The sequence below is a fragment of the Megalops cyprinoides genome, chromosome 17, assembly GCF_013368585.1.
Source record: "Megalops cyprinoides isolate fMegCyp1 chromosome 17, fMegCyp1.pri, whole genome shotgun sequence".
In the NCBI taxonomy this organism is placed as follows: domain Eukaryota; kingdom Metazoa; phylum Chordata; class Actinopteri; order Elopiformes; family Megalopidae; genus Megalops; species Megalops cyprinoides.
In genome coordinates, this window is record NC_050599.1 from 7222998 (window position 1) to 7245783 (window position 22786).

General features: G+C 39.8%; 2 protein-coding genes across 2 annotated transcripts; one reads left to right on the forward strand and one right to left on the reverse strand.

Annotated features, from left to right (window-relative positions):
• Positions 1-750: 750 nt before the first annotated feature.
• baalcb (BAALC binder of MAP3K1 and KLF4 b) lies at positions 751-8041 on the forward strand. Its single transcript, XM_036550660.1, has 4 exons — positions 751-915; positions 2323-2876; positions 6996-7192; positions 7523-8041. Exons 2-4 carry the CDS (start codon positions 2693-2695, stop codon positions 7694-7696), a joined length of 555 nt encoding a protein of 184 aa, XP_036406553.1. The 5' UTR covers positions 751-915; positions 2323-2692; the 3' UTR covers positions 7697-8041.
• Positions 8042-10153: 2112 nt separating this feature from the next.
• nme6 (NME/NM23 nucleoside diphosphate kinase 6) lies at positions 10154-19673 on the reverse strand. The gene is made up of 6 exons (XM_036550661.1): positions 19514-19673; positions 19073-19166; positions 17191-17293; positions 14071-14110; positions 12295-12455; positions 10154-11062 (listed from the first exon to the last, which is right to left on the reverse strand). Exons 2-6 carry the CDS (start codon positions 19163-19165, stop codon positions 10911-10913), a joined length of 549 nt encoding a protein of 182 aa, XP_036406554.1. The 5' UTR covers position 19166; positions 19514-19673; the 3' UTR covers positions 10154-10910.
• Positions 19674-22786: the final 3113 nt, after the last annotated feature.

The window sequence follows — 22786 nt, forward strand, 5'->3', positions numbered from 1 at the left end:
ACTTCACACGCCTGATTATTTGAGATGTTTCATCAAAGACATTTATAGATACAGTCTAGTTTATCAATAAACCTCCTTGGTTCAAGTTATTTATAGACCACTGAAATATGAATTCAAAAGCAAATATTGCCCTAAAATCAAAGAATGGATATATAGAGAACCCAAAGGCTGGGAACTGTTCCTCTTGTGCCCCTGAATACATTACATATACAAAAAACAAATTGAATCTAAATGGAATAATAGAAAATCATAATTTGAATCAGAATAATACAAAATTATATTTTGATAGAAACTGAGAAGCCAATTATGTGGATCTTGAAAAAAAGCAAACCAATCAACCCTTGCCCCATATCTGAAGCTCCATAGCTTGCTTGTTTGATGAAGAAGGAAAAAGATATCCACAGAATGTCTTAACATTCCAAAGGTATCTTTGGCGAAAGAGCGAATGACGTTTAGAACTTAATGTTCAAATATCGAGCTTCAAATGAATTTCACAATCATGTAATGTAATTTGAAATTTTCGAGGTACGGATTTTCATCAGATCTCACCTTACTGGCTAGCCCATGGGGAGACTTCGGTCCAACACTGTGACCCTCCCCTAACCGCATCTTCATTTTAGCTTCGGAACCGCACAGCAAATCATAATTTTACACACAGTTTGAAGAGGGAGGGGAGGGAGGAGGCGGCGTCATCCTAACCAGGCGTTTAAGCACCAGCTCCTCTCGCCGTGCGCTTGCAGACGGCGAAGAGCGGATTAATGAATGGACGAAACTGTGTGGAAACCCAGTGGATCTCGGTAGTGAACGTGAGGAACGCGAGTATAGTAGCCTAATACACAAAAGGCAATTTGGTGAAATTTTGAAACCAACGCGTGTTTTGTAAAAAGCTTTCAGGTCCCTATCGGATCATTAGGGGTAAGCTATAACGAGATACTCATATGCATATTTTAGTTTTATACGTTAGATATATTGTTTAAGAGCTGGGTGATGCACAAATATCGCATGCAACTTGCAGAAAGATTTGGATATATGACTGAGAGCATGTCATCACTATTAATTTCAGTACGCGATATTATGGGTTTTAAGGGTATATGTGTGTTCTTTTTTATTTTTATTTATGTATTGCTGTTAGCATTTTATTTTTACCTAGCACAAAACGTGCGTTCGTGAAAAGGTTCTTTGGGGAAAATGTCCATCATTCGTATAAATAAATGGAGGCTCAACTAATGTGAAAATGGTGATGGAATTTTCCTCACTAGTATGAAATCATGTCTATATTATGTATTTCTGACCCAGTTTCAATCATTGACGTGGTGTTTACCGAAGAACAAGAGACGCTTCTTGTTGGAACTGTTCGAACGTTAATTCCATAGCGTGTCTTGAAATTTAATCAGAAGCACATTTCTTTTTTTACCCAGTGATGAAGAGTTGACTGTCAGAATTCAGCAACATGAGGAGACAGAACACATCAAACCTCCCTGAAAATGTTTAAAATTATGTATTTTGCTCATTATATGAGTGATCAACAATTATTGATGCTCACAATCGGAGTTCAAATAATAAAATTCTCCTACACAGACAAAAGCAGGTGTGCGGCTTTGTTTTGGAATAACCTGCTAATGTAAGGATGAGGCTATGAAAATGGGTCACTTGTTAGAGGATGAGAATGTGTGTCTTGCACTTACGCATGTTGCCTGGCTGGATGAAGCTCTAACAAGGAACCCTCATGGCACTGTCCTGTCATCCTTTCCTGCATATATTCACTTCTAATTTGTTTGTTCATGCGTGTCTGGATTTTGTACACAAATATTCAGTACTGTTGTGCTGCAGACTCTCTCTAAACGCGTCCCATCATTTCCAGTCCCAAAATGACGCAAAGATTATCCAAATCTTTACACACATCATGCGACTGCGATGCGTTATGACGTATACATGGATCATTTTACGTAAAAAAAATATGTACAGGTTGGTGTTTATTTAAAACAACAGCGTCAGTTTTCTAACAAATTATCATTGTTTAATTGTTTAAAATGCAATTTTATTTTTTTAAAAATTACGGCAAAGTTAACTCCTACAAGTTATTTTTACAGCATGTCTTTGTCAATTGGTTGTTTGCCCATTAAATGTACATTTTAGTTGCTTATATCTAATTTCTTGTTTTGCTTTATGTAGGATTAAGATCAATATGCAATATGCATACTGCATTGCAATCACTTTCATAGTCCTGCAACAATCAAGCAACAACTGGAAATAACCAGAGAAAATTGCATAAATCGGATAAATTGTTTCAATGTTGCATTTTTTTTATCTTCTTCCCACCAGAGGGATCTTTCTCAGTGGAAACCCCTGGAGTCCATTGCCATGTGACCAATGGAGTGTGAGGAATCAGTCCAATTGGACTGGGTATCACACTGACGGGCTACAGCCTTCTACACCAATCTGAGATGCAAAGGTTGTCACCTGAAGTGAGATGCCAGCATTACGTGTATGTGCACAAATGAACCTGTGCTAGAAGAGGCCAGACTTCGGCGCCATGAGGGGTCGTCACGGATGTACAGGGCTGGAGGCTCTGTCCTCTACTTAAGTGACCAGAGGAAGGCGCAACGAGGTGGCCGTCCTCTCTGTTCTCAATTTACTGATCACGCCAGGGGGGTCTGGTGGACCCTCCTCTTGTCCCCTTTCTGGAAGAGCAATGGGGTGTGGTGGCAGCAGGACAGACGCCCTGGAGCCCAGGCACCTGGAGAGCTGGACGAAGGAGACTGAGTCCACCTGGCTGACCAGCACTGACACAGACATGCCCCTGTCCTCCATTCAGAACATCCCCTCGGAGAACTCCTCTGATCTGGGCTTTGCCTCAGAGAAAAACGTCAGCTCCGGTGAGCTCATTACATTACATTATTGGCATTTACATCGATTACAGGTTTTCACAATGTCTATCCATTTATACAGCTGGATATTTACTGATTCAGTTGTGGGTTAAGTACCTTGTGGGTAAAGTACCTTGTCTGTGGGTACAGCAGCAGCGCGCCCGAGGGGAATTGAACCGGCAACCTTTCGGTTACAAGGCCTGCTCCTTAACCACTACGGTGCACTGTCGTCCCACTCTGCTTCTGCTTGTCAGTATTACCTGTCTGGCATCGCAGTAAAGCATTGGTCTCCATTGAGCAGGAGTGCAGCTGTGTTCCACTGCCATGACATTTAAACATAATCCTAGCGGGCAAGCTACGTTCGTAAGGAGATGTCTCACACAGCATGTCGCCTAATCCGTTATTTGGTCACACATCCATCCGTCTTTCATTTATTTTTGGAATTTGACAGCGTTGCAGAAACAGGCAATGTTGAGTTTTGTTGAGGTGGTTCGCCACAGAGGTACCGTTGAGCTCATAGGAGGAAAAGGGAGATTCACGGAATATGACACATTTGCTAGCAAAATTGTCAGGATTGAAGTTCACAGTCCAATTACAGTTCAGTCTGTATTAACCACAGACACACTGCATTCATATCATTAAGCTCGTCGTTCTACATTTGTGTAGGGAGAGAGACAGTTGAAAATTTCAAGCTGGCTCCACTAGTTTACATCATTCTATCAAACTGGTGTGTGATGGAAAACTGGGGACGTTTTCTGGGGAAGTTTCACATACAAAACTAAACAAGTACTTATTCATTCAGTTCTGTCAAACACATGACGCAATGACGCAAGCCTTGCGTTTTATAAAATGAGAGTGAGCAGATGGCAGGAGGTAGTGTCCTGCCAGTAGAACCTCAACACAGATAGCACAAAGGCATTTATTACTCCCGTCATTGGTCAGGCATTTGCTTCCTTTCTGTATTCCCTGTCTTGATTTTCACCCAGCTGGCTTTGTATTCAACAGGTTGAATCACCTCATCATCCAACGACCTCTCCTCTAACTGGTGAGGTGATGTAGTGTATATGCAGAAGGCAATAATAACTTCTACATCATGGTGTCATGAATGATCAATTTAGCAAATTGATGGGAAAACCATTTACTAAATAACCAACATTCACTTTCCTAAAGACATGCATGTATACATTTTTTACATGCATGACACATTTTTTAAAATTCTGAAATGGTATGGTATGGTATTCATAGCTATTCTCTGAATGTTTGTAATACCCGTTGTTTGTAATAGTTATTTTAGAATAAATATTTTAAAGTTATCAAAATACTCCACAAGCTGATTTCCTGTCATTTATTCTATTGCCACCTCTGTAAGTTTTCAGGTTATTTTAAATTCAAATTTCATTTGGTCTGTTTTGCATGGCACTTTTCAGCGTCAATTATGTTAAATTATAACATTTTTTATACAAACAATTGTTCAGTACCAGGATTTGTCAGAAGGTTTATAAGCCTAAACATATTCACTGCATTATTCATAACTACCACTGCTGATAAGTCAGTTGTGTGTACCTGCAGTGATATTTGCAGTGCGATACTAATATTCAGCTGTAATAAATAAATAAATAAGAGCTTATGTGAGTGAAATAAGAGCTTCTGTGGCTGTTCCTCCTGGAATTTTTTTTTTGTGTGTTGGAACATACAGTATGTAGACAAGTTAATGGTTCTAAAAAAAAGTTATAAAAAGGTTATAATTAGAAGCCGGTGCGCTATGTTGCCCTGTCACAGAATGAGGTTGCAGGGCCCTGTGTCATAGTACAAACACAAACTCACAGTGGTTATATTACAGTACAAATGCACAGGAAACTGTGTCACAGTAATACTCACGTGGAGCTAAGTCACAGCACAAACACAAACTCACAGTAGACCATCTGACAATGGCAGTGGGCTTAGCCATTGGGAAATGTACACTCACAACTTAAACTGTAGTTTAATCAGGATTTATGTTAATGTAGAAAGAGACAGAGAAACTAAATATGAAATGGGTGTTAGTAAAGTTTTTTTTTTTTCATAAGCATGGAAAAAATTAATGTTTTGTTTTGTTTTAACCACCTCAAGTCTCAATGATCTTACCACTGTAATCAGATAATTAATTACTTAAATAGATAATTAATTATTTATTACTAATTACTTAAATAGTCTGTAACTATTCAGGTAGGAGCTTGATCTCTAGACACAAATATTGATGTGATCTCATTTTCATTCATTCATTTTGTTTAACAGTTTTTTTTCTGTGTAATCACAGAAATATTGGCACTAGTGTTCGAACACATAACCTATCGTGCAATAATCAATAGAGCCTGACTGACTGCATCTGTGGATTACACAGCTGTTTTTACTCTTGGGGGGGAGGGGGTAGGTATGAATGTAGAGCTATAATGGAATTATTTTTTTCTTTTTAACAGGCAGAGCACAGTGTGAATACAACCTGCAATTAGACTGGTATTATTTCATTTCAGTCCAGATGATCTCTATTTGGATGATAATAAATAAAATATGGATTGAAGTGTCATCTGCCTCATGAATAAATATATTCACAGGAGATAAGAGTGTGTGGGCCTGCACGCCTGCACTCAGCACCTCAGGCAATGTGGGACGTACATACAGTATGTTCACTTTACATAAACAAAATTGTTGCCAAAGCTTTTCAGGATAATGCAAAACAGAAATGGTGAAACACATAGAGTGATCACATCCAGTACGAGAACAATGCAGAGTGCAATGATCCCATCCCCATCCAGCAGCCTTTTAATCCGGGAGACAAAAAACTATAGACAGATTAATTTCGGACAATAAAAGTACCCTTTTCCAGGCATGCTGGCACAGGTCTCCTACTGTCCCCTTAGACTATGGTAGGCTGACTGGTTGCTGGTTTCATTCCAATCCATCTGTTCTGGTGTTTCAAAATTTTAAAAATAAGTATCCATAATTTAATCTAGTATCCATACCTTAATCTATTTTGTTTACATCACAAGAGGAAGTGCATCTTCTCACTCTCTCCAACAGGTGTGAGCAGCTGTTCATTTTTATGTTGACCTCTTTTAGTGTCTGGGCTGTGGCCACTAAGGATGTCTGGTGGTCCTCTGCTTTTCACCTTACCTCTGTCAGCAAGGCAATAAAAACAAGATTGCTTGTTTTTTGCATTGGTTTTGATTTTCTGCATGTTCCAGAAAAAAAGGGTTTTAGACTTTTCATGATTGGGTTTATTGAGATTTGTCATATCAGTTGTTAGTGGATTAGTCATCTCCAGTACCAGCTTCTGAGGGACTCACATGGGCTGGGCTCTTTGAGAGACAGTAATGTGAGGTGCAATTCAGGCATGAGAGAGATAAAAAATCCTGCAATCACTGAACTGAAATGATTCCTGAGAGCTTCTTGTTGCCATGGACACAGCCATAGCAGGCTACTGCAAAATGGAACAAACGTGGTAGTAAGCTCATGAAACAGAAATGCTGAAATCAATATCTACATCTGCAACAGCAGCAACATGTTTTTGGTTTAGGACATGTAACAATAATCCACCATAAAATTAAAAACCATTTTAATGAGTAAAAACAAAGGCATAATAGTGTTCTGTGGAAGGGGCTAAATAAAAAGAGACCAACCCCCTGATGTGCTGTATAGTTTTACCAGTTCTTTAATTTTTGTTAAAGAACAAAAATTAATGTTTTTTTTTTTAAATAATTCTCCTATAAATAGAAGATATATTACAAATGGAAACTGAAATGCAGAATCATGTTCATGATGAATCAGTGGCTAGCTTAAAATTTGGCTATGGTTAATGCTGTGCCGGAGACACCAACATATAACTAGAATATAATATATTTAGGTTTATGTCGATATTTTTGCTTAAAGCAATGAAAAAACCACTACGCTAATCTATAACCTCTTTTTAATGGCTGGACGGTTAGCAAGACAAAAATGTAAAATATCCCATTCACTTCATTAAAGTCTGTCCTCAGTTTTTGATTCTGAGGTGTAAATTATGAAAGATATACAGTGAGTCGAGTTGAGATTTGTTTTTGGACAACAGATACAGACAATGAGAAAGTCTTTTTGTTTTCTTCTTGTCTGTAGTTGCAGACTTTTTCGACGATGGCTTCCCGGGCCCAGCACAGGCCTATCTGAAGGTGTGCTCAGCCATGTCTGAGACGGGCCTGAGTGAAGTAAAGGCGGACAGCAACACCTCAGTACCGGCCTCCGAACAGCAGGAGGTGCTGCCTTTGCCTGGCACTACATTACAGAGGAGGAGTGTCATGCATACAGAGGAAATAGTACGTACCCCTTTCCAAATCATGGTACAGAGTAAGATTGTAGCAATTAGCTCAAAGGAGTTATCCCTTCCAGTAATGCTGGATCTGTATCTTAACATACCAGGGTAGATACACCAAGCATTTATAAATCCGCTTTGTAAGGTCCTCTAACTAGCATGATTGCTTGGCATGTCCTACCAGATAAATTACCTGAGGTACATTTCCAAGAGCTTGCTGACTATTGTGACGTAACAGATCCTTTCCAAGAAAACAGTACTAGGTGCTCTTAAAACCAGCTTTTTCAGGCTTACTTTGTCAGGAACTGAATCTGGGCTTTCTTTGCAATTACAGACCAAATGGCAGGACAACCGCATGTCCACCAAGCAGGTGACTATCACTGTGACGCAGAGCATCCGGCAGGTGGACAAGAGTGGCCGGACGAAAGAGAAGTCTGGAACCACCTTTGAGCTTGTGAGGCCAAACGAGGGGTTGAAGGAGGCGGTGGGCGAAGAAGTCCTGAAGTGAGTGACACCATGTGAGATGCATCTGCGTGAGGATGTGTCTACGGGAGGCTACGTCTGCGGGAGAATGCGTCTGCAGGAGGATGACCGCTCAAGGCTGAATGGTCCCAAAGACAGGAACAGAGAGAAAGACAGCAAGAGAACGAGGCCCTAACAGGATGTAAAGTATCTAAGTAACCATCCTGAGAGCACAGGATGAAACCCCTGTGTTAGCTCCACTTGTTTGACTCATGGAAAAGTCAGTAAACTGCTGGGTTTGTACTGGCCTTTCTCTACCTCAAACAAGTTGCACATCCTTGATTATTTTGTCTTGTCCATTTTCTTGCCGTGAGTGAGCTGGAGACTTTGTGGTGGGACAAAGAGACAAAGATCTCTCCGAAGTGAATGTGAACTGAACCTTCTGGTCATCCACACATGCTGAAAGAGTTTCATTTTGCAAGTCTAAGAGACCGGTGTACAGTTGTGCAGTGGTATTACTGTGGAATTATAGTGGTATGTTACCTTTTATTGGAGTTTTTGTTTAATACTATCCTACTGTAGGGCAAGCAGGTTAGATGTCCTACAGGATATTTAATGATATATATATATATATATATATATATATATATATATATATATATATATATATATATATATTCAAAGAAAATATCTCATACATTATTAATATTATTATTAATATGTTGTATGTGATACAAAGTGCATTGTTTATAATTTATAATTATAAATAATGATGCTTTCCTGATTTAGCTACTATACCATACATCAATTTGTAGATACCTTGTCTTTTAATTACCAAAATAGTTTTACATCCCTTGTAATACGTAGATTACATACTGTATATGTGACATACTGTATATGTGTGACACATACACAATCTGGTACTGCAAATAAAGATCATTTAAAAACTTCATGGAAAAGGGAAAACCTACTTGCCTGTCATGTATTACATATTACATTTTCTTATTGCTCAGCAGAGATGTAATTAAGCTCTTTGTGTTGAAGACTACAACCACAATTGGTACTGGTACTGGTACTGGTATTGGCTTTCAAGCTGCTAAATTTCACCATTTATTGCAGTTGAAATCATTCAGGTTCTCTTTTCTTTGATGTCTGTTTTTCTTCCCATCCCCCACTCCTCCCCAGTTCTACCTTTGTGCACCAAGCCACTTCTAATATTAAACTCTCATGACTGAGGGACTTATTTAGTGGATTGGTCTATAAGCACTGCCTCCCAAATGAGTCAGTGTTGTACAGCAGTTCTAGGTTCTTTTTAGGTACTTTTAATGACTGGTCAACCACAGTGTGCTGTAATTATAATAGAAAAGGAACAGAAGTGTATTTGCTGTTTGTATCCATAACACAAATTTGCAAATGCAACAACATAAAGTCAAATGTGCATTTTCTGTGAATGAAAAAAACTTTCCTCTTTATCTTTTCATTTTGCAAGCATCTGCAGCTCAAGACTGCCAGTAAAATGTCAATGATAAGAAGTGAAAAGTTTTTTTCAAGTGTTTTTACATGTCAAAACAGTTTTACGTTTATAGAAGAAAACAGAACCACGAATATCATAATCATGGTTCATATTTTACATAGCACTCTAGACGTATGTATTGTTTACACAGAAGAACAGGCATGACAACAGTCTGACATTTGTAGCAACAGATATTTATTCTTGCATAGTGAAATAACAAGTCACTTCAGAACAGGTAAGCACAATATCTTATGCAAGATTTTGGCAGCAGTAGCTGTTTTATGGTATTTAAATTCAGACTGTTTTTGCTGGGATGTTTTTTTTTTAATTCAGTGAAAGCAGTGATATTAAAGTGACAAAAGGAAACAAATTCTGCCTGGGAATAGTTCATGTGCTGGACTGTGCCATGCTAGTCTGCACTGTACAGGTAAACTATTCCAATTTTTCAAGCATATCAAGCGCAAAAAGAAAAGTAAGCTTTCTGTTTTTTGTTCATGAAACCACCTAATTAGACAGAATTCATTGCAGATATATATATATATAAATACACATTTTAGAGATATCTAGAAATATCAATTTAGCTCTTCCATTTCTTGGCCATCATACATATATAAATATATTTATTTTTAATAACACAAACACATTTTTGTTGGCAGTTTCATGAGACAGTGTACTGTGGATAAACAGATCAAAATCCATTAGCATAAACAATGTTCTGCTGTAAACATAACCTGAAAGCTTTCTATCACATACTTATTTCTACTTACTTCTGTATGTAATAAATAGCCTTATTAGCCAACTACGTCAGCAGCATTTAATGTGACTGATCCATAATTCAAGATCAAAAATCAAGAACTGCAAACACCAAAAATATTTCAGTCATCCTAAAGAAAACTATTTTAAGGTGTTTTAAATTGGCAATACAAAAAGAAGAAGAGACTAGTGCCTCCATTTCACAGCAGTGTTCATGCACATCTAAGTATTATTAAAGTTTGGCTTTTAAACATGACTTTTTAAGTCTGACCCTTTTTTGAGCTGGTATCCCCACACCAGCTTTTGTTCACTTTGTCACTGTGTTGTCAAAGGCATTTATTAAAGGCCTCCTCTCCTGAAAAACTCAATCTCTGATCTGAGAAGTACAAAGAGGGAATGGAAAATTTCACCTGAGGAAGACTACAGAGGTTCACAGCTTCAACAGCTTGCTGTGTGTATATTTACAGCTCTTTTCACAATATATTTCACAAAATATAATATTTTATCATACCTCTGATCATCAACTGCCATTTATGAAACTGGCACTTCTCGACAAGATTGCTTGCAGTTTAGAAATAAAACAGTAATTCCTGTTTTCTCTCCATATACCTCTTTGTTGTGGAATTGCCTTCACACTGACCTGTTAAATAAACTAAATGGTAAAGGATTTTCCTTTGGCGATTGCCTTGACTGTGTAAGGAGTCATCTGGGCACTAAACTGAGACACACACATACACCGGATTCACACTGATTTGGTTGCTTTAATCTAATTTGACTCTCATCAAACTTCTCTGTTAGCTCTGTGGGTCTGTCTCTGGTGGGAATCCTCTATGTTCAGTGCTGTGGACCTGTCTCTGGTGGGATTCCTCTATGTTCAGTGCTGTGGACCTGTCTCTGGTGGGATTCCTTTATCTTCAGTGCTGTGGATCTGTCTCCGGGTGGACTCCTCTATGAACAGTGCAGTAGATCAGGTTCCAGAGGGCCTGCACTTCTGTTAGTGCTCTCCTGGCAGGGTATGTATTCGTCTCTGTTGGTCATATTCCACATGCCCTTTCCTGAAGGAAGGCTCAGTCTGCTTCATCCACTCCTCCACAGAGAACTCTGGGAAGAAGAAGGCAATCTCCCTCTGGGCGGACTCCACTGAGTCTGTGGACACAGGCAGGAGAGTGTGAGGTATTTGAACGCCTCACTTTAAATGACAGGACAGCAGGCTTTTAAATGACTGGACAAGTTTGTCTTCTAAAACCCTGTTTTTTCATTTTGGGTGATATTTAGGTCCCCATGTGCCACATTACAGAGCATGCAAATTCTAGCCTGTTACAGGACTTCAGCTCCATGTTTTCCCAGAGCGCCTGTGGTATATATCAGTATCTGTATTATTTTTATTTCAACATTTTCATTAGTTCATTTCATGCAAGAAACTGAAAACAATCATCAAACACGCACATAATACTGTATTTAAAATAAGGGAAAGGGAAAATTTGGGATAAAGTGCAACTGTAAAACATGATACAACTTACCAAATTAAATAAAAAATGAAGCAATAGCAATATGCTTAATCCAAAACACTTTAATTTCATTTTACTTTGTTAAGGCTATGCGTGGCCTCAAAAATTTGAATGGTTTCGTGGAGCGATATGGACTTGTATTGCTCTTGTTAATGTCATGCACTGCGCTGTTTGCTGAGAACACTACATGTGCTTTCAGCTTGGTTAAATAGAGGCGTTTTCTCCACTAATCCTACCTGCCGCTAATGTTAGGCCCTGTGACCTGAGAATGCATCAACGCTGGAAGACCAGAGAAATGTTCTCATGCAAGAACCAATCAGCAACAAGCTATTCACTCCCAGCCTGAGCCCCACTGTTGCTGAGTATAGTATTGCTTTTGTTTGCATAAGAGTACATCAGGAACATTACAAAGTGAATTCAACATTCAGAGTTCATGTTAGGGTGGATGTAAAATGTTTTTGAAAAGCCACTGGTCTATTAAAAGCTGTCTCTTTGTAGGCTACAATAACAGACTAAAACAGACTGTAACAGAAAAAGACTTTTCAAAATGATAGGCTGCGAAGTTGCCTCTGCCATTCTAACCATTCCTGTGTTTCTGTTGGTCAGGTCTGCAGCTAAATAAGCTGAAAACATTCATGCGCACAGCCACTTGACAAATTCTATAGGAAAACTTTTAACATCAGCTCCAAACAATCTGTGCATAAGTTACTCCAATACTGAGGGGAACACACTTATTATTTAATTTAGTGTAACTGTAACAAAATGGTACAACAGATCTTAGTGTTCTGTCAAGTCATACCATTAACATTACACTAGCATGTTACTTAAGCAGTGTGTTAGCGCTGTTGTGTTAACACTGTTGTGTGTCACCTGATCCATGGGTGGTGTTCCTGGTGTCGGTCAGCCCGTAGAGGGCTCGGATCGTGCCAGGGGCGATGTAACGGGCTCGGAACACTTTGGTGGGGCCCATTAGCTCCCTCCACTGCGAGATGGCATTTTCCCGGGCCAGGATATAGGCCCGCATTGGGCCACTGTGGGAAACAATGGCCCAATATTTCTGTCAGATTCTGTTTGTGAAAAGACCAACCGTAATTTTCCCGATGAAGCTACAAGAAAACAGAAACTGGCACATGTGTGTATGCCATGGGAAAAAAGCCCTTATGGGTCCTAAGGTCAGCGCTTATCCCAGTACAAGTGATAAGGCAGCATCTTTACATGCATGTATGCCCACTCTGGATGATATTAATCCCTGAGACAGACACATCCATTGCTGTGATTCATAAGAGGAGACACAACTCGTACCAGTTTTTAATAAACAACTCATCGATGCCTCAGCCTGTCTGCGCCCTTATTCTGGTGTCTGTTTATGGCTAATTACATTCCCCTCTGTGAGCAGGCCTGGTCGTGATTAATTAAATACCACAAACATTACATTACCATGCACAGGAAACCTTCGTTCTTATTTCATTCATTTCAATTCACAATCTACTGATTAAGAAAAATATAAAAAATAACTCTGTGACGCCTCTTAAAGCCCTTCACCACACATTTGATCTTTGTTTGCTTGAGAAAACAAGCCCTCAAGTCCAGTTGCCTTGGAAACCAGTCCTAACCATTATTACAGTGTGGATGACGTTAGCAAACACCTCTTCAAAACAAGCCTCATCTCCATGAAGCAAAAAAGAGGGGACATGGGTGTCTCCTCCATAACTACCAGCATTCACTGTAATGTGGGCTCTGTTGTGGACCCTAAAGGGAAATCTTTTGTCTTTAAATATACTGGTAAGGCAATCTGTTCCTAACTGTGTCGGGGGTATGAATAATCTTGTTTGAGAAAAGAGTAAAGGCACTGATGCAACATGTGCAAGTGTCACTGGAATTTTTGAAGAAAAGTTGCCTGTTATTAATTTCTAACAATGCAAGACTATTGAAATGTTACAGGACCATTAAACGTTCTAGTTGGTTTCATGCTCAAAAATTAAACACTATTTTTTCCCCACAATTTTAAGCCATGTATACCAAGTTTCATGAAGTGGTAAGGAGAAAGGCTTGTGCCCCAGGACTGCTAGAGCTACTGATGGACAATGTTATTCACAGCTTTGATGTTTTTACTCTGCTGTCTGTCTTCCATTCCACTATTTTCAAGAAATGTCCCACAGACATTTCATTTACTTCAGTTTTCCCCCCCGTTTTTTTTCTCATTTTCCATAATTGCCCTGGATAACATTCGCTACCTAGCACTATATGATTTGGAGCTTGCTGGATGGCAAGGAGTTAACTCAATCGCCCACACAGCAGAAGTTCACAGCTTGTCTGACTATAAATGTTCACCCCACCCAGGCAGCAAACAGCTGGCAGCTGGGCATGAATCGTTTCATATACATAACAGATTACCATAACATGAGTCAAACTAGCAGAAAGCAGACCTACATTTCATGCCAGTTGAGAAAAAAAAACAACTAAAGATTATACTATGGAAGGTGACAAAGACAGGGACAGGATAGGCAGAATTTCACTGTGATACAAATTATGCTAAAATGGAAACTGGATACATGGCCTTCAGGGTTGGATAACATGAGCAATCCCACACACAAAGCCTGCTTTTCAAGCTGTCTGATGAGGTGGGCTGAATGCTTTCATGCTTACCTTGACATAAACTCAACCAGCCTTTGGTAGAAAAATCGTCCTGAAAGAAAAAAGTCTTTGTTTAATACACAGTTTGTCTAAAATTCATTTGTATGCGCAAACTATAATAGAAAACTACTGACAAGAAGTAAATAATTCTTATACAGTGACCACATTTAGCTCATCTCAGTGGTTACAGAATGTGTAACTGCTGAACACAGTTTCACTCCAACTACAGCAACATGAGAGACATTTATTTCCTAACAGCAATTGGGATCCTGCAACATACTGGAAATTCAAGAGACTGAGCACACTGATTGACCCGTTTGTGCTGCCACTCGAGGTACCGCGTTCATCCTGCTAAGCCTCTCTCAGCGAAGGCTGTGAAGGACAACCTGCTGAGCTGTGAAAGACAGGAGCTTCCCCGTGGAACTCCAAACAACGGCACCTGACACAAAGCAGCACGTTGTGCAGGTGTGCCGTCATGTCTTTATCCCTGAATTCAATTATCACACAGGCCTGTGGGAATGAGTCTGCATGCTTGAGCGGTGCATGTCTTTCTCTGCTCTGCCTCTCGAGTCCTGCCTTTGAAGATCTAAGGGATAATACGAGCAACAGAGCAAAGTGGTCTTTTGGAAGATGCTCTGTCTTGGATTCAAATATAACTCCTTCAGGTCAAGATCTTCACATAAGCAACTCGGAGGGGAAAAAAAAACACTGGCAAAGAAGAAAGGTCACTCAGGGCAACTGAAGGCCAACTGAAGTTACTCAGTGGGGCTGGATACAATAGCTTTGCAATAGGTTGAGTAAAGTTGTAGATGGTTCTGGACTTGTGATATAGACAAACATTGATTCATCTCCCAAGTGCAACACTGTGAAGACCCTCAAGAAGGACTGGCCAGGCAGAAAGGTGTGAAGGTGCTTCTTGTGCATTGTGCATAGCAAAAACAGCAGCAATAAATGCAGCAATAAGACTAACTAATAACAGCCACTGCCCTCACACTCTGTATTATGTCCCAGAATTGTGCTCTACCAAGACGACCGAGGAAATAAAATCGCCCCTCATTTCATTGGAAGAAACCGCGTTGGAAGACCCTACCAAACTTATCCTATAAAATAATCCAAACATCTACTTCAAATCCCCTTGGGGCATTTGTGTATTTTTAAGCGCCAGGCGCTGATGATCAGACACATTCTTACCCAACTAATCAAAATTGCCAGTTTCACTTAGTCTTGCTATGTCAAAGAAGCAATTCAATATGAAGTTTTTCATCTTGGTATGATCAAAGAAATGACAAGAGCTGTCAGTCAAGTGGGCCTGTTGTTCATTGAGGGTCTCTCTGTCAAAAAACCAGTGACACCATAATCACCATAATCACCTTTCTCTGGAAGCAGTTTTCATCCTGACAGAAAGCCTGTTATGTTGGCTTCTAATATACTGTGAAATTTTGACGGGGGAGGACATTATAGAGTTTAAACTCCAGGCTCTATTCTGATGGTGCAAGCAGAGTTGTCTAATCTAAATGTATTTTTAATTTCCATAATAAATTATGGCTATACAAGCCATATTTTACTGTTATCAATTTTAGTGTTATGTATGCATGTGACTAGAGGCCATGTAACGATAAGCTACAGAACGGCAAAGCTGCTCTGGGATCAGTGTTTGATGGCTTGCTCTACCTTCACTGTGCTGTATGAAAGATGCCGATCCTGACTTCATGAGGAGTGAAAACTTACAATCATACAATTAGAAATATGTCAGCTTAAGTGTCCTGCCATTTACTGGAATCTATTTATCCCTCATAAAAGAGAAGCAGACATCAGGAGAGAATATGAATTATTAACCAGCAGCAAAAATAAATGACAAACAGCATTCATCTAAATTTAGGCACTGAACACGTGGACTAGCATTTCCGTTGAATGACTTGTTGTGACAGAATGCTAATAACACCCATGAGGAAAGGATTTGGAAAATATTAGAATAGAAATCTACTGTATGACAACTCAGGAGCTGTCAAAATCATTTTTACACCCTATAATGCAAAGCTAGATGCACAAAAGAACTACTTTATTACTGACTCAGAGGAATCAAATTCATCATGTGCAGCCAAACAAAATGAGGCTGACCTACTTCCTAATGATTTTCCACTAGCTTCATAGTTAAAGGGTGAGACTTGAAGCTATTAGTGCACCTGCTACTTACACAGCAAAAACCAGTTTGTGGTATAAAGATCAGAACACCCTGTACACCATCACACTGGATTGCCTTGAGCCAAGTGCTCCTGTGAATGCTGTCTATATAACTGGGTTAAAAAATGCACAACATATTCAAATTCAATCATAGCACTCTGTCACAGATAAAGGCATGTACTCGGCAAACTACAAGTCTGCTTTATGAACTGTGATATAGTGGAACCGTGCCAAGAACACTGCAGATTTAAATGCAATGTGGGTAGCTGCTGATGCTCTTATGTTCAAAGTACTAATCTGTGCTTACTGTGCCAGTAAATGATAAATTATATAAAAGGGGAGCACACAAGATAATGTAAGTCATATAAGTTACCTAAGGGCAGCCTCCTGGCTAAATAAGTGAATTAAAAAACCCCAAAAAACTAAAGACTGAGAGCATGACAGAGAAACTTTAAAAGAATGTGAACATGTTCCAGCCTTTGCCCACTCATGCTGCTGGCTGCAAGGATCCACTGGGGACCCAGCAAGGGGTCCGCATCTCATTCAAACTCTGCCTGGCAAATATCTTCTATCTGTCCCACACTTCCTCTGACAATAGGGGAAGACATGATTCACACCAGAGAGCTGCTATGTCACTCTCTCATTCTTGCCTCTGCTTGTTGGTGACATTTCATTGAGGCCTTAGACGCTGTCCTGATGTCTTAAAGTTCCAGCAGGGGCCATATTCAACATCACACACTACCAAGCGTTAAGCAGATACAAATACATTAAGCACACTACTCCTGAAACACTAGCACAACTAAGATTTCAGCAACTCAGGTTCTAATGTGGTCATTTTCAACAAAAGTCTAAAAATGCTGCATCCTCAGTGTGAAGCAGAAGGGCCTCCTTATTTCCTACGATTAAACATTTAATAGTGAATTTAAAATCTCCACTTTGACATCATTTTACCTTTATGTTCAGCATAAAATCGCTCAGAGTCCTGTCTTTGCCATATAAGATCTTTTGACCTGACAATAATGAATTTGTTCTCCAAGATTTTTTGATGGAGAGCCTAAGGAAAGAAAAAATAAACACAAGTTAGTGTTCATGTGAATTGTGTCAGTCATTTGTCATTCAGCGCTAGAAACAGTAGCCTCAATCCATAGCAGTTGGAGCCATTTCAGGTTTGCATACTGAGAGGAGGCTGTCTGTGTGTGGCTTCCATGCAGCACATCAAGCTGCTCCTTGCAAAACACGAAATGGCTCAAACGCTACGTATTGGGGGTGCAGTTTCGATGTTTGGTTTGATTTTATAAAACACAATGGTACACTTTCCCACTGCAGATCCAGATAAAAGCATTAGCACCAAGGCTCTATACAGTAGGCCTAAATAAAAATTGCGTTAAAAGAGACGCTTTCATCTCTTGTCTTTCATGCGGGTGACCAAAGAAACGGAGTCTGGGGTTGCCGACATGGACGGGTAATGGATGCCTCTATGCCACTGTTCATATTATTCTTCAGGAAAACGTCCCCGAATGATATTGGAAGAACTATAAAACACTGATTAAGTTTACATGCACACAGTATTCCGGATAACGGTCCTTACCCTTTTCACGGTCATATACCGCACAGGCAACATTAAACATATCTAATTCAAATATTTCCGCATGCATGGTAATGACTGTATCCCGTACAAGCCCGTGAATTTTCTTATATTATCTGAGGAAACGCTCGCTTGCGTTATTTTCTTTGCACTTTCGCAAAATAGGTAATATCGTTCCGAGCAATCTCCTTAACAATGGGAGGCCGCTGTGTGAGGTAATATAACAGATATATTCTGCGCTTTACAACTGCCGCAATAAGCCATGTAAATCACAGTGAAATACTCGTAGACGTGAATTAAGTTATCTATGCAGACATGTTCATGGTCTGCTCTGTGATCAACTAATTATCTGCTGTGGAAGAAGCACGCAATTGATGGAGAGATTTGAACCATCCCACCAAGTTCTTCAGATCACCGCCCGAGTGGTCGGCGCTCGCGTCCCTATACTGCCTCCCAGTGATTGCTACAGGGAGTTCGACAATTGTCCTCTTTACTTGCTGCAAGTGCGCTCTTTTATTCATGACCAACACTAGTAATGTTCCCTAAATAAATAAAGCACCAATTCAGAATAACTAAAGTATATATGTACAAATAAATGCAAATTATTGTTCGCGACTGCTAATTTACCTCTAGGCCCATTTACGGACACGCACTAACCCGCAGTACTTTGCTCTTGCCATTACCGGCATAGCTTTTACTGCGCAAATTCCCAGAGAGTGCCACTGCCAATTAACACTACCATTATATGCATGTAAACTTAGTTTATGAAGCTGTACCATACGAATAATCTAAAACTGATATCTACAGATGAATGCGTTAAATCATCACGCTGGATTTTTAAATACTAAAATAATATATAATTAATTCAGTCTCAGAGAGGTTAAAAAGTAGCTTTTAATATAGCGACCTGGTCAACTGTCAGGGCATGGTCAGATATAATTTTGGTCCTTTGGATTTAAGTAATTAGCTGATGATATAAAATAATGAGTTTAAACTGAAAATCCGTGTTCCCAATTATAACGCCTTAAAACTGAAATTGTGGCTTGCCAGTAATACATTTTTGGTTACGAAGTAAACAAATGTCCCATTTGTAACGATTTATTTATAAAGTAATATAATGTGTAGTGCACGACAGTGTTGGGAATGTACGCGGCTAGCATGACCTATGCGAACTTCTTCGCCACAGCACCGTAAATAGACAGCTAGCCAACTAGTTATGGTTGACGTTACATAATCAGTTCACCTTACCTCCAGTATCAAGGGATGAGCGACAGCATCTGGTTTGATGACTGCCAGGGTGAGCTGCAGCGCTTTTGCACAGCGCAATGTTGTCAGTACCATCCTAAGCGAACAACAACTTTAAGGATATTGCCATCTTTCAACATGTCAAGCTAGTTATCCCTGCAACCTAACAACTAAGAATGCGTCGCTGGTAGTAACGTCATAAAGTCAATGAATGGATTGTTTTGGCTGGCTAGCTTGCTACTGCTTGCTAACATTATAAGGGCTAGTTAGCCATTTTATGAAAATCAGATCTAGCTGCTAACTTGCCAACAGACGACAGAGCTAGCCAGATATTTTAAGATTGTCGCAAGCTGAAGTTAGTGTCAATAGTTTAGTTAGTCTAGCTATCTAACGTTAAACTCGGTAACTAGCTAGCTATGGTATTCCAATCTTTTGGGTAGCTACCTGTATTGCGCCCACGTCGTTATTATTCACTTAGCATGCCATGTTAAATGACGTAGATAGTAACGTTATTACACAAATGTATTTTTGAGAAACATCTGAAAATTAATCTTGAGATTAAGCCCAGGAAACGTCAAACTCCAATTCACACATACTTCACCTTCTGTCCGTCTGTAAATGATGTCCCCTAAATTACACGCTTTCACTTTGGGTTCCGCATAATTGAAGTTTGCAAGGTTTCTTTTTACTGACCATGTAATTTATTTAACTTTAATCTAATCTTAAATCTAATTCAGTCATTACTGCACACATACATGCACACATGATTACAGCATGTTTATTTGAAAATTGTTAGAATTATGCCTGATCGTAATGATCGCAAATTGTTCAGGCATGATTGCATCGTTTTCGCAGTTTGGAAAAAGATTTTGTGGCTCGATATTTTGAAGGGTGCCGCGAGCGCATTTTTGGGTGACACACTCGACCTCCGACAAATGTCGCGTTCAGGCCCAACGGTTTTTAGTTACTGCACATGTGACCATACATGGCTATCTACTTCTTATACACGAGTCCCTATGTAGGAAGCATAACTGATCATCTTATTGAAACAGTATGCAATGGATGCAAGTATGATCCTTTTCACAAATCATCCCAATTTATGTGGATGAGCACTAATGTGACCCACTGCTATCTGGCATCCTCTCTGGTCTAGTAGGCCTTCCCAGGGTGCTGGTACCTAGTTCTAATCATTATCATCCAGGCATTAAAATATTGGACTGACCATATATAATTACCGAGGAAAGGAACAAGCATGTAGCAAAGGGTTTCCTGCTTCATTCCATACATTCCATGTGCCAGTGTCTCTTTTATGGCATGGATCATACTTTTTTTCTGATGGGAAAATACTGTATATGAAGGTACAGATTGGCTCTGCGATCAATAACACAACTTGGTGGGTTTTATTTCACATTTTATTGGCCCTGTATGCAACAAAAAAAAGGTCTAGGTCTAGGTTCTGTCAAACACCCATTCAAATCAACAGTCCCGTGGTTGCACACCAAACACCACAGAGATGGACAGCGTTTTTTTCTGATTCCACAGGATTCCACATGTCCAGGTTTGGACAGATAAGATGTGTCAGCTTGGAGCACCTTGGCCTGGGCGAAGCTTTGTTTACCATCCTGCCCACCTGTCACCCGCTGACCTGGGGGTCGCTGACCCGAAGTCAGAGGGCTCTGACAGCAATGAAACTAACACACATCCTGTAGTGTCACTGCACCACTCCGATGTAGTGCATCAAAATGGTGTCATAGGTTAAAAGTCCCCTTCCTGCAGGACCATGTGGTTTTTACATGAACACCCATTTCTGCACTTATATATCTTATATGAATCTGCAATATATCTTATATGAAACTTAGAAAAGGTAATGGTTTGAAAAATCTTGGGAAATGATTGGCTTTTGTCCACTCTTACTTTTATTTTAAAAATTCCTTTTTGGGAGATTTAATATAATATCCTGTTCATCTGCCATTTTCCACAGTGTAAGCATTTTCTCTGTTCGGCCCCGGTAAAATCCCCACGTGTCCTCCGTTTTTCAAACTGAATGTTGATTACCGTCGACCCTTCTGTTTTTATCTCTTGCAATTCAGTGCCTTTCAAGGGCTCTGTCCTCGCGCTCCTGGGACAGCTGTGTCAACCTCAGGGTGAGCAACTGCTGCTCATGGGGAAGGACAGTCCTTTAATGTCACAGCAATTAGTGTGTCAGCGCAGCGTTTCCCCCGGGCCCCCCTGCGGCTCTCGGAGACTAATGGGGACCTCAAGAGAAGCTGATGGCTTCCTACATTGATAGAGCTATTCTACTTTAACCCAAAGGGGAAACTGATTCATTTTACTCTGAAAGAGTGCTAAGTGGTGGTTCTAGGGGAAAAGCATGTTACGTGTTTTCCCGTGTACATATCTAGGGTGAATAACGTAGCATACTTTTCACATAGTGTTTTCCGCTTACACAGACTGGACTCATTGTGAGACCATTTATCACCCTGAAAGAGTGAGCTTGTTTTATCTAACTGCATTCACGTAGAGTGACTGTTTTAAAAGTTACAAAAAGTTTGTTTTGTGTAGGCATTTTTCCACAAATGTGGACCAAAGCCACTTGTAACACTACATTTCCAATGAGGGTGATTAGTGATATCTGGGATACTACAGGGCGGGTCATGGGACAATGTCCCGTGTATGCAGGGTCTTTTGCAAGTGAGACTGCGTGCCAGTCTTAAATCCTCAGAGTGCTGTTATAGTAGCAAAAACCGGTGACCACGCCATCCTGAGAGAGCCATTGGGTACTTCCCGAAAAACGGTCATCAGGGAGCTCGCAGGAGCGTGGGCAGAGGAACAGATTAGTGCGACAAGGGAGAACAAAGTTATTAACAGATTGAGCCGAGCTTGTTTACGGCGATAAAAATAACCAGACTGGCATCATACGAAGCTGGGCTTAGGAAACAATTGTGTTGCAACATGAGCCAAGTTCCTAACATGCATATGTGCAACTGTGTTACGGGTCAAATGTAATGTGCTGAATACTGCATTCGCTTAACAAAGTTTACAGCAGCACTAAGGAATAATAATAATAATAATCACACACATTTTCCAAGAATGAATTTGCGTAATCAAGTTGGATCAACCCAAAATTGATTTTCAAGCTCATGTGGTTTTTCCGTGACAGAAGGGGAACAGCATGTTATAGCTATGGTATATGAGACCATTAAGTAATGCCAACTATTGCTATTTAGTTGCTTGGCAGACACTCCTATCCAGAGTAACATATATTCACAGATTAAACTTTACATATTTATTGTTTTGCATTGTTACTTGCCACACAAGTGTTTCTTAACTATCAGAGAGCTTATGGTTTTCAAAGAATGTAGAAAAGAAAACAGAAATAATCTGCCATGAAAACCTGCCATATATTTTGACGACTTCACTTTTTCCATTAAGTTCTGTAAATTTCATTGAAGTCCTCATATATACTTACATTCAGGGAAAAAAAAAACATCAAAAGAAGACAATAAATGCATAGTGTGTTATAATCAAGCCCTTGGACAACTGTCATGTTTCCAGCCACCGGTATAACTAACACAGTGCTACCCTTTGGAAGCCCAGCTATAAAAATGTGCTGCCGTGCTATTTATGGACATGGTATACCTCAGAAATAGCGTCAGCGTTGGGTTTCAGCATAAACATATCTCAGGGCCATAGCTCTCTGTGAATGGGCCCTGCTTC

Coding starts and splice junctions, on each gene's coding strand:
- nme6 (XM_036550661.1), bottom strand. CDS start 19,165: ATGGTACTGACAACATTGCGCTGTGCAAAAGCGCTGCAGCTCACCCTG. Junction 14,111..17,190: donor ATTTTATGCTGAACATAAAG/GTAAAATGATGT, acceptor TTTTTCTTTCAG/GACGATTTTTCTACCAAAGG. Junction 12,456..14,070: donor CTGGTTGAGTTTATGTCAAG/GTAAGCATGAAA, acceptor TGTTTCCCACAG/TGGCCCAATGCGGGCCTATA.
- baalcb (XM_036550660.1), top strand. CDS start 2,693: ATGGGGTGTGGTGGCAGCAGGACAGACGCCCTGGAGCCCAGGCACCTG. Junction 2,877..6,995: donor AGAGAAAAACGTCAGCTCCG/GTGAGCTCATTA, acceptor TCTTGTCTGTAG/TTGCAGACTTTTTCGACGAT. Junction 7,193..7,522: donor TCATGCATACAGAGGAAATA/GTACGTACCCCT, acceptor TTGCAATTACAG/ACCAAATGGCAGGACAACCG.